This window comes from Megascapheus bottae, chromosome 5 (assembly GCF_031878675.1).
Source record: "Megascapheus bottae isolate mThoBot1 chromosome 5, mThoBot2.hap1, whole genome shotgun sequence".
Taxonomy (NCBI): domain Eukaryota; kingdom Metazoa; phylum Chordata; class Mammalia; order Rodentia; family Geomyidae; genus Megascapheus; species Megascapheus bottae.
Genome location: NC_143513.1, coordinates 71,212,514 through 71,225,196, shown reverse-complemented (window position 1 = coordinate 71,225,196; position 12,683 = coordinate 71,212,514). Strand labels below are relative to the sequence as shown.

Sequence of the window (12,683 nt, the reverse complement as noted above, 5' to 3'; positions counted from 1 at the left end):
CAATTTTATTAAGAAAAAAATAAGAATTAATGGCATTATATAAATGATTAAATTTGCAAAGAATATAATGTACAATACTAAACAAATTCTAAGAATATAAACAAAGCAGTTATTTTTGTTACTCAAACTCTAATGTGAACCAAATGATGGAAAAATATGAGATTTAAGACTTTTATTAGATTTTTCAGTTTTGTCATATTCAAAGTCATTGCTATTTCCTATATTTCTTTTCTCTAAAACCCGTAAAATGAAAGTATATATAAACTTAAATAATTGCATTTTTATCATTTTCAAAACTCAAATATATTATATTTTATTTAATAGGAGCATTTCTCCTTTTCTCCTAGATGTATGAATAGATGGATAGATGAACACAATAAAATATTATAAAACGTGTTAACATGTCACAAATAGATACTGAAAAACAACCAAGGATCATATTTCAGGACTAAGATATATTGGCTTTACAAATGGGTATTGTGCTGCATATTTTGTACCACCAAGATCCATTTTCTCTTATAATGCAAGCTCTCTCATACATACTGCAACTAACAGTAATTTCTCTATGAAGCATGCAAGGTAAGATATAAGCTAGAATTTTTCAAAAAATAAATCCATTGTTTTATGAACTATATCTAAAAAACTGACAGGCCTTTTAAATAAATAAATTTCTGTGCCACATAGATTGAGTCTGATAAGCTCAACAAACTTAGAGTAAAAATATTTTTATTTCCTAAATGAGTTGAAGTAATAAATTGCTCATTACTTAAGAAAAGTGCATTTATTACTTCTTCTTAGAACAGATGAAAAATTAGCATTTATAAAACCTGTATAATAGTTCATTGTAAGCCAAATCTTACAGAGAAGTTAAGATAATAAATATAAAAAGAAAGAAGAATCCATTTATACATACTATTTTACAGACTAGATCAGAAGAGATAGCTATTAAATATTTTAAACCCATACAAGATTTAAAACAATTATATGAAATTTTCTAAAGAAAAAATGTACTTCTTTTCATGTTCTCTGCATATTGTTACAAAGTTATTAAGAAAAATATTAACTAAAATTTAAAAGGCTGCAAGAATTTTCTAATCAATTTTTAGCATCTAAACCTCTACAAGTACTTCCTATATTTAAAGAAGTGGAACAAATGTGTGCTGAGAGTGTGAAATTGATCTACTAAATATCATCCCTCACTTCAACCAAAATGTCCCTAAAAATGTGTACAGGAGTGAAATCTTGCTTAAATGTTCCACTGTATAACATCATGCTACCCAAGAAATTTCAGGTAAAAATATAATTTTGTGAAAAGGATAATCAATCTAGGTTAATTTATCTGAAATATTGTCTCACCTTAAGAAAAGATACCTCTAAATGGATTAATACATACAATGTCATTAAGTATTCACAAACCTGGTTACCAACAATCAGAAAATTCAGGTCAGATCAGTGGAAACAGCATAATTTTCCCTGATGATGCTTCTTCCATATTTACAATATAAAGAAATCCTCTTAGTAAACTCAATTCTCAAATGGTTGGAGCTTTACAGAATATTTTAATGTTAGGGCTCTAGAAGCACCACTCATTAAACTAACAAGAATAAAAATGGCACTCTAAGGATAATATCATTGAGTGCAAAAAGGAGCTGAAATAGTCCAGAGATAAAAGAAACTGTAATCAAAACTGAGCCAATATTTCTAATAGAAGCAATGGCCATTAATGAATTCTACCTATTGTGAGTCTCATTCTTAAAAGTGAGAGAATGAGTCCTACTTACAAGAGCTTCCAGTAGAATTTCTTAAAAGTAAGGTTTCTTTAAGATGTGGAGAGGGAGTTGGGGGGAGGGAATTGGGCACAAAAACATGAGAAGGGGTACCAATGTGTGTGAAGTAATGCCTATTCTAACTGGAGAATATAACTGTAACCTCTCTATTAATTACAATTTTAAAAAAATACATGAAAAAAAAGTAAGGTTCCCTCTACTCTTAGTCTCTGTGAGCTTCTCAAGGACCTTTTGTCTCAAAGTTTGGTCCTGGGATTTCTTCTGAGTTCTACCCAGAACTAAATGAAATTTTTTTTCTTACAACTCTCCTAGCCTTTCCTCCTCTTCCTTCCCCTTCCTCAACATTAGGAAGAATCCTGTCATCACATCTTGTCTCATCATCAAGGAATCTCTAGTTCCAGCACAGTGTTAGCACTAGCAATGCATACACTCCCCGTCTGCCTTGCATTGGCTGTACTCTGGGCCATATCAATATAGACAGATGGTCCACAGACAGCTTAAGAAAAGCATACATGGCTGGCCTATTATGTACTCAATCATATGTTTCTTGTCTATCCTGTCATGGGTATTTCTGGATTGTTCCTTAAATTTACAGTATTATGATTTACTTAGTATAAATTCATGGTGCTATGAAAATGGTCCTAGATTTATTGAATCTGCTGGTACCTTGACAAGGCCAGACCAAATGATTTTGTTGTGCTTATGCAGTGTGTGAGGCGGATGTTCCTGAACCCAATCGGTGCCTCAAATTAAGATTATAAAAATATATTGTGGGGGGCCGGGAGTCTGGCCTAGTGGTTAAAAGTGCTTGACTAGCATACACGAAGACCCGGGTTCGATTCCTTGGTACCACAAACATAGAAAAAAGCCAGAAGTGGTGCGGAGGCTCAAGTGGTAGAGCTCTAGCCTTGATTAAGTCCAAGGACAGTGCTCAGGCCCTTAGCTCAAGCCCAGGACTGGCAAAAAAATAAAAATAAAAAAAATATATTATGGGAGACATAGTAATATATATGCACAAATATATATTTATATATGTGGGAGGAACAGGACTCCATCCATATTTTCTTATTTGCAGAAATAAGAAAAGAATTGCTGGAAAGAATTGGTGGAAAATCAAGTAAAATAAAAAGCAAACACAGTCCGCCATGATGGACATGGAATAGAGTAAACTCAATTGGAGTTGAGAACAAAACAAGATGTAAAGTAGATGCAATGCTCCTAATCCATTGATGATCATTTTTAAAGTACTATTAAAATTTATATCAATATAGTTCTAATTGTTCCAGAGTTCAAATATCTAACTTAATGGTCATTATAGTCCCTAAGTTCGACAAGATTGGTTATGACTTTACTTTTATATTTGAGAAAATTAAGGCACAGAGAAACTGATTAACTTATTAACTTACTTTCATTTTTTGTAGCAGTATTTTTATTTTTTAAACCCTCACAAGATAATGTGTTCATCAATTATTTTATTCTTCTGAAGAATCAGAAATTAACCTGAGAAGCTATATTCAAGGTAAATATTCATTAAAAACAGTATCTTTCTACAACACTGCATTCTAAGCAGTATAACAAAACAGTAGAAAGACTCAAAACACCAGGAAATCAGTGATTAACATAGACACATACACGATTTAGGATTTCCACTTGTTATCTTACATACTTTGAAGTAGCAGCCCCCCTATCTCCTTAGCTCAACTGACAACAGTAGATTATATAATGAACCATCTGTACCCTACCCATGAGACCCAGTTGAGATGGTTTGATATCAAAGAAATGTCATTTTTGCATTTGTGTGATCTCCTCATGCATTGTTATACTAACATTTTTAATTTCATGATAAATGGAAAACATTGGAAGGAATGTAATCTATGTGAAATTTGAGCATTTTAACATTACTTTCGTGGTCTTTCTGGTAAGTTTCTTTCTCATGCCCCTGAATAACAGAAGGAAAAGCTGACCCATGAAACAAATAACTTGGAAGCACGTGGCATTAAAAGAAGAGACAAAAATCTTCCCCAGTCTCTTTATGCCTAGATCAACTATTCAATTATGCCTTTTCAAGGGAGGCTAAAATGCAGATCCCACTGCAGTCTTTGGACCAGACAGATTCATAGAAAGATAACATTTTAACTGGATGGCTATTTTTAATGGGAGATAATTGTGATTTCCTCTTTGTTTTCCAGCTGAAATTTTAAAAGTATTCATCAGAGAAACTTTTACTCCTGAATGAAACAAATCCAACTTTTATAAAATCTAGTCAGTTTATGCATTCCCTCATCACGTGCATGATGTGTCTGTACAAAGTATTTTTTTTAATGATTATCATTGTGTTCAGGATAATTGCAGAGAAAACACACACACACACAGCCACATGTTAAACTTAAACGTACATGGCAACCTGCCTGTCCAGTGATGGTTACCCCTATCTCCAGCATGTGGAGCCTCTTCCTTTCACTCAAGTGATCTCTCTATTCAACTTTAAACCTTAACTGTCCACATTTATTCTGCCAATGAACCAACCAGTATTTATGGAACATTCACTGTACCAAGAACTGCAAATGCACAGGAAATAAAACCTGATAACATGTGTGGTTGGGTATCAATGTTTGTGAAGTAATGCACCTTCTATCTGGTGAATATAATATAACCCTTCTATCAATTACAATTACAATAAGAAATATATGGAAAGAAAAATTAAAGAAATAATAATTATAAAGTGTTTTTTAAAAAAATACTTGTAAGCAACAGTTTAAAAAACTAAATAAAAGTGTGTTATTTTTCCAAATAAAAATCTTTCTAGTTGGGAAAAAAAAACATGTATGGAGCTTATGGTTTTATAGCAAACTCAGGCATGAAAGCACTGACACACTATAGCATGGCATGTACTCAGAAACAGTAACAATGTCATGGGAATGCATAGCAGGAACCATAGCCCCAATGTGCGTGTGCGTGCGTGCGTGCTTGCGTGCGTGCGTGCGTGTGTGTGTGTGTGTGTGTGTGCGCGCGCGCGCGCATGCGCGCGCTCATGCTCATACACACCTCACACAGAAGCACAGGGTTGAAGAGAGAAGTCAGCAGGAAAGTTCAGTGGAACAAATGACAACTAAAGTTGGAAAGTCAAACAGGACTTACATATCACAGATGAAGGACAAACAGAATATGTCTGAAAAATCTAAATCATAGCATTAGAAACATATATGGGAAGGGAAAAAAGGAAGGCATCATGTTCTCTAAATGTCATACAATTTCTTTTAAGCATTGGTTGCATCTAAACTCTTATGATGTTAATCTCCTCAGCCAGTGGTTACAATTATTTAGATTCCCTTTAGAGAAAAAGAAAATGAAGAACCAGAAGGTGATGGTGATGTGCTATGTGCCCAAAGCTACAAGACCAGTAGTTGGAGGTCTGGATTTTTTTTTTTTTAATGTAGGCAATCTGGGCCCAGAATCCAGACTTTGCATTGCCACACTACACTGTCTCTCAAGAGAACATGGACCAGTGACAGAGAACTAAAAATCTTGCCACAAGGTTATAGAATAGAGTGTTCATTATTCTTCCTGTCTAAAAAGGAAGAAGAAAATGTACTATCAGTCATTTATTCTGTTGACTAAAAATGCTTGAATCTGAGTGAGTGGCAGGCTGTATTGCTGCCCCATTGATTATGTGATCTACCTTTTCATCTTGAAAGCCAGATGAAAGGCTTCATAGTGGTACAGGATACTGAGAGTGGGGGAGGCTGTGCATGGGGACTTCCTATTCAATTCAATGTGAACATAAAGCTGCTCTTTAAAAATATATATCAATACCTTAAAAAATGAAATCATCAGAATTCAGGTTTCTAAAAAAAGGAGGTTTTTTCACCATTAAAGAAAGCTAATACAATAGAAGACAGATAGATAAAAATTCTGGAAACAAATATAAATTATTCCTTTTCAACACAGAAAAGAAATAAAAATCAGAACACTTTTTGAATAAGTAAGACTCACCAGTCCTAGGGTCCTGCTGCACCCTTAAGTAACAGTTCAAGTACAAACCCATTCCCTCTAGGAATGCACCCTGTGCCGTCATCTTGTTCCACATTTCCTATACAATCCTATTCTCCTGGGAAGTAGCTACCTGCTAGAGCCTCCACTGCCCTCCTTCTTCCATTTCCTGTCTGACCACAGAGTGGATCATTCCTGCATTTGCTTGCAACCCTCACTATGCTCTACTCCTATAAGAAGTTCACCATATGCTGTCTAGAATGTATGGAAATACTATTTTAGTACTGAGCAAAATGGTTTTCTTAAAACCCTAGAATGTATTTTTAGGTTGTTGCTTTTGATTACTACCCAGAAACTGGGGAACCATTAGTATAATACAAATTGGAGCAACTTAGCAGGTCTTTTGAGAAATTTTACATCAAAGATAAATATGGAAGTAGACTAGGCAATCACCTTCAAATACAGAATAACTGACAGTATAGATGTTTTGCTACATACCTAGGATGAGTCTTAAAAACTAAATGTTTAATTATGTTAACTAGTGACAGCAAAACATTCTAAGCATTTCCAATGTATCTGAAATTATAAACATGCTCATACCCATCCAGAATTCCAAAGTAATTTAAAAATCACACTCTGAAAAACTCAAGGCACAAAGTTCACTTAAGATGTTAAATGATAAAATAATCAAGTCTCATGAGTACAGATCACATACTACAAATACTCCAGCTCATCCTCCAGAAAATTAATTTTTCCAGAGAAGTCCAATTACCTACCTTGAAGTTCTCCACTCCGACTATAGAGCTCCCTTCTCTGTTCTCGCAAGTAAGCACTCATACTGATGGCATGGGAGGATGATTCAAACCTGTAAGAAAAGAGAGAAACATGCCAAATAAATGGAGAGAAAGCAGCCTTATAGGGAGTATCTGGACATATATTTCACCACACAGTCTACTCTTGTCTATGTGACTCTCCTTGATATTTCACAATTGTGACATTTTAGCCAGATTGTGAAAAGACCAAAGACAGCTGCACAAAACCCTGACTTAAAGACAATGTTCCCTGGTCAATATTCCTCTAAAATAATATCTATTTAGAACTACTTCTCATTCTCCATTTCAACTAGTACAAGTCTGCTCCCACTCCACTTTGCCTTCAGACCATCACCATCATTGTCAGAATTCGTATACATACTACAATAAGAGCATCCTATAAAGTCATTCTGATAATGTACTAGCCAGCTCAAAAATCATATGTGACTATAAGTGCCACCGCAGAGATATGCCTCCCTTCCCAATTCCCTCAACCAGAGGACTAGTATAGTAGAAATGATGCTAGATAATCACATCAAAGAAGTAAGACATCTTTGGTGTCTCTCTGAAAGTCTTAAAAAAAAAAACTGTTCCCCAATGGCTCTAGGTTTATAATCTGCAACCTCACAAAAGATCTCAAAAATATCAAGCTACATAATGTGCATTAGTACATCTAGAATTTAGTTTCCATTTTCAGAAAGATAGAAGATAGGCTTGTGATACAGAATGGGTCTCTAAAACCTAAATCAATGAATGCAAATAAGTCTCATGAAGAAGCCTACCTGGAAAAAGAAGAAAACAACAGGAATTATTACATTGTTGATGTACTAAGAGGTTTCAATTCAAACCTAGGATTTTCAAAGGCAGGTTAACAGTTTGACAAAAGGAGGAGTCTATCTTAAAACTCTTAGTACTAAGGAGTAAACAAGATAACTCAAGAGCAATAATCTGATGAGACAGATCTCTGGAAACAAGAAAAGAAGATAGTAAGCATTTTCTAAGGATGTCTCTTTACCCATACCTTCACAAGGAAGATGAAGCTCTGTCTGTGAGGGAATTACTTGGGTTACCTGATCCCCTCTTTGAACCTTACCAAGAACTAAGAGGGATGAACAGTTGAAAGGAAAGCAAAGTGTGCAGTACTTCAAAAGTGCCACCTGCCAGTCAAGTGCAGAAAAGAAGCCACTGACCTCCTGAAAACACGCTGCCAACTATTGATCCGAGATAGGAAGAAAAAAATAAAGTCAAGCAAAAATAGAGAAACTCACATTGTACAAAAGCAGAGAACAAAACACAATTAACCTTGGCTAAGGGCAAATTAAAGAGGGTAATAAAGTCCTTTACCGATGTGATAAAAAAAAAAAACAGATTACAACTCTCCAAAATCTTAATCCTTTATGATTTGATATATTTTCACTACTCAGGAATTCTTTTTATGTTTGTAAAAAGACACACATTGAGAAAATTTTATAGTAAAAGAGGCACTGGAGATCATTTGGTCTCACCTCCTTATTTTATAGCTAAAGGCACCGATGTTTGATAACACAGGAGAATTTAGATACTCATGGCTCATTAATAGTGGAACCAAGACTAGAAACAGGCAAATCGTCAGTGACTACCTAATTTTGTGTCAGAAAGGTTTTATTACTGCTCTGTAATAATAACTGTGTAATAATTATTTAAGTTAATTTGTTCATCTCCAACACTTTAGGGTCTGGAGTTTTTCCCAATAATTCAAAACTTCACAAATCCTTGCTGAATGTGTGATATATGTGAACTCAAAAGCTGAAAGGTTGAAAGTTAAAAATGGTGAGTACAATCATGAAATCTAAAAATGCTAAAGCTTAATTTATACAGTTGTACATATGTGCTCCTACTCTCCAAAGTGGTTCTAATAGTTTTTTGGGTTTTTTTGTTTTAGCTTAAAAAAATCCTGGACCTAGAATGGGTGTTGATGCAGAAAGGGGGCAGAGATGGAAAAAGGAAAGGGAAAAAGGAAAGAAAAGAGAAGTAAGGTCCTGAATAGACAGCATCTAAGTCATTCTTAATTGTCTCTATTCACTGTCTTTTTCCTCTGCTAAGTCTGTGACTTATATACAATTCTATCTGGGGGTTCTGCTTCCTTCCTCCCTTGCTGTTTGGGTATGCATGCAGAAAAGCAGCTCCTCTCCATCTGAAGAACCAGCTCCAGAGATGGCTTGCCTGATATGCAACAGCCAAGTGGTCAGTTTCCCCTTGCCAGGCACTGCTTTCATACCTATCCTAGACCTAACCTCCAATCCTAGAACTTCAGGAGAACTGGCAGCAGGAATTTGCTAATAGCTAAAAAGATTGATGATGAAAAATATTCAATACTTATTAATGAAAATGTGCAAAGTGGTACAAGTCATAGAAACAGGCAAAAGAACCTTGACTGTCTATTGGTAAAGTGCAAGAAATCCATCCAAAAATGCTACATGCTACGTGGCAGCAACTAAGACCATGTGATTGACGATAGAACATTCTAGAAAATGCAAAAATATTAGAGAAATTTAAAAGATCAATGGTTCCCAGAGGAAGAGGAGGAGGGTAAGGAAGACTAGGTATATAGCACAGAAGTTATTTAGGACAGTGAAACTATTCTGGTATTATGCATCTGGCACATCTCTTAAAAGTGTGTAACATAATGAACCAATTAGGGTGAACCATGGGCTTTAGCTAATAATGCTATACTGATACTGGCTCATAGACTTAAACAAATATATTGGTGGATATTAAGAGGAAAATTGGGGGTGAATATAAAAGAATTCTAAGCAGTTACTAGTCCTCTATTCTGTAAGCTTAAAATTAAGACTGAAGTTTATATATTAAAATAAAATATAAAATATTCAAGGAAGAACCATTTCCTATTTTTAATTCCTTGGGATGATCTTTATCACCATGAAACTAATGCAAACATCGGTCATCACAATAGAAAAGACAGAGCAAGGAAAGGCTGGGCATTCTGTATATCATAGTGCTGAACAATGGAAACCCAACATTCATTTTTAATGTGTAACACAATTGTCCAGTCCTGTCATGTGTTCAATGTGTGGTTTTATATTACTTACAGCCTGAAGTATTTTAACTGCTTTGTGTCTACCTCATGAATAATACACTTTTAAAAGTGCATTATTCAATAAACGAAATGGATTTCGTTCTGGGCAAGGATACTTCAAATCTCTTCACCATTAAACCACAAAATAATTAACTGTTCAAGCTTTTCTTAATTACTAAGGATACTACCAATCCAAGTTAACAATAAATATCAAAGGTGAGCCAGAAAAACATACTAGAGCCTCAGCTTCTGAAAAATAACTAATCCAACCCAGTGAGGTGTTACTTCAGTTTATATTTATAAATATCATTTATGTAATATTTATTAATCCCTCATGACACACAGGTCTGCAGTTAGACTGCCAGGATTTAAATCTTGCTTCTACCATTCGTTAGCCATGTGACACCATAAAATTTACTTAAATTCTTTTGTATCTCTATTCTATATGTCAACTACTTCCTGTATGTGTATGAAAGGATTAAAACAGGAGCTTTGGTTCTAAGATTGTTCTAATGAACTTGAGCTGAAGAGCTAGGGACACCAGACCCAAAGTTCAAGCCCCATAACCAACCAAATAAATAAATAAAACAGGATTACATATTTACTTTCTACAAATTACATCAATCTCAACAAATTGTCAATAAAGTAGAAAATCATTCTACTTGAATCTAATTAACATTTCTTGACACCTTGGTATCTTACTGGCACAGCGATACTTACTTGAAAAGAGAATTTTTTGGCCTTTGAGGTTTTTTCTTGGCAAAAAAAGCTGCAAACTCTCGTCCAGTACTCGCGTAGCTTAGTTGAGCTGATGGTTCAGAGGCCGTACTCGTGTTTTTCATATCCAAATACTCAGTCAACAGCATCTGACAAACCAGATTAAAAGTTCAATTTCATATCTACAATGTGATAAAAACCTTTGACATAATTTTCCTAAGATATTGACCTCTGGCTATTCATTTTTACAGTTAGAGACTGAAGTCAAGATTTGGACATCTACATGTTACCTAATCATGAAGAGTTATACAAGATTCTTCTTTAATAATAATTTACTTCTTATTAGGTAGTCTTAGAAGCTTGGGGCTTAATGAGCTTCAGAGAAGGTGCTGATCCATTTGGATGTATTATTTCATTTACTGAAGAAAATTTTGTCTGGTAAGTTCTCCAATTATAAGAAAGGAAATGACACTCAGGTAGGTTCAGGAACTGTAAAATGGTCCCTGATGGACTGTTTCAAGTTTATACTCTTACACCTTAGACTATCAGGACAGTTACAAGCAACCCAACTAATCTGACAGGGCAAGGTATAGAACAGGCGGTCAAGGAAACTAAGAAATCCAGATTGGCAAGCATATAAAAGGACACTATTCATCTTGAGATGAGAAGAAAAAAACAATTTTATTAAGTAAAATCAACTACTGCAAACAGCTCTAATTTCAAAACCAATTCACTTTAGAGTATTAGAGGTGGGGAGCAGGGGTAGAAGCAGCTGCTCTAGAATTTCTAAGACCTAAATTTTAAAAAGAGAAAATCCCCCTGATATGAATGAAAGAAGGGGATTCAGAACAGAAATCACCAAGGTTAAAAAAAAAAAAAAAATCACCAAGGTTCCGGGGCCAGGAGTTTGGCCTAGTGGTAGAGTGCTTGCATAGCATACACAAAGACCGGGATTCGATTCCTCTGTACCATACACATAGAAAAAAAAAAAAAAAAAAAGAAGAAGAAGTGGTGCTGAGTCTCAAGTGGTAGAGCTCTAGCCTTGACAAAGTCCAAGGACAGAGCCCTGAGCTCAAGCCGAGGACTGAAGGGAAAAAAAAAAGAAATTACCAAGGTACCAATGCTGGGTAAACTAAGCAAACCAACTTATTTCTGTAATCACTAACCACACTTGCAACTTTATGATACACAGGTAGGCAATCAAATTTACTTCATGGAAGTGAAGAAAAAGCATTTCAGAAATTCAAAGTCACACTTATTCATTAATCTATTCATGTAATTCATTTAATAAAAGGATAGGTCCAATTTTCAGTACTGCTGTTAAATGAGTTTTATTAAATATTCCATGAACATGAGATGACAAGTTTTAAAAGTGAGTGTGTCTCTGTTTATGAATATTGGTTACATATATCAGAAAATTTTGAAAACATAAGATCTTACTTCAACCTCAAATATATTAAGTCAACCAGCAAAGAGAAAATTCAGTTGAATGAACTAGAAAGCCACAGAACTCACAACAAGGATATTTAAAAAGTTGGAATCCTCACGTTTTCCATGAATTAGGTATCATCAATGGTTAATCAATATTAAAGTATTAGATTTTATACACTTTGGTTCCACAAATCTCTCTCTAACACATTTTCTTTATGATAGTTTAAATAAGTTTATTTTATCCCTTAATTATGATATCAAAGGACAGATGAGTGACAGTCAAGTCATAATTACTGTTTTTGTAAAACCTTGGTATCACATGAAAGCATTCCTGCTTCCCAAATTTTTATACATAAAATGACATGGTAAAACAATACTTTAATTATCCTCCTAAACAAATCTGGGAATTAGAAAGCTACTAAGAGATAAGCAATAAGAAGGTGAAAAAGTAATCAGATTCCCAACATGAATGAAGACTCAAATTCTTAGAGGCATTATCATGCTTTGGTGTGTTTGAAACATTGTAATTTCAAGAATTTTAAAGAATTTACATTTTTTAAATGCAGATGGCCAAGAATCTGTGCTCTAGGCATAGTGAAAGTATTTTTATTTTTCATTGTCATTTTAAATCATTATTTTAGAATATATAGCAGGAAATATACATATATATCTACACGTATATGCATATACATGTGTGCATGTTTATACATAAATAACCACTGTTCTGAAAGAAAATAATAAATTCAGAACAGTAATCACCAGAGATCCAAAGAACAATATACTTATATATACACAGCGATATGTTTGTGTATATATGTATGTATGTATATACGTGTATATATACACAAACATACACATATAACATATGAT

General features: G+C 34.4%; 1 protein-coding gene across 1 annotated transcript in view; it reads right to left on the bottom strand.

The window, feature by feature from the left end:
* Positions 1 to 12,683, bottom strand: part of Exoc4 (exocyst complex component 4) — a 662,437-nt gene that overhangs the window by 461,173 nt on the left and 188,581 nt on the right. The window contains exons 8-9 of the mRNA XM_090333323.1: positions 10,386 to 10,531; positions 6,554 to 6,642 (exon numbers count right to left, since the gene is read on the bottom strand). Coding sequence (XP_090189449.1) covers positions 6,554 to 6,642; positions 10,386 to 10,531 — 235 coding nt within the window. The remainder of the gene's footprint in view (positions 1 to 6,553; positions 6,643 to 10,385; positions 10,532 to 12,683) is intronic.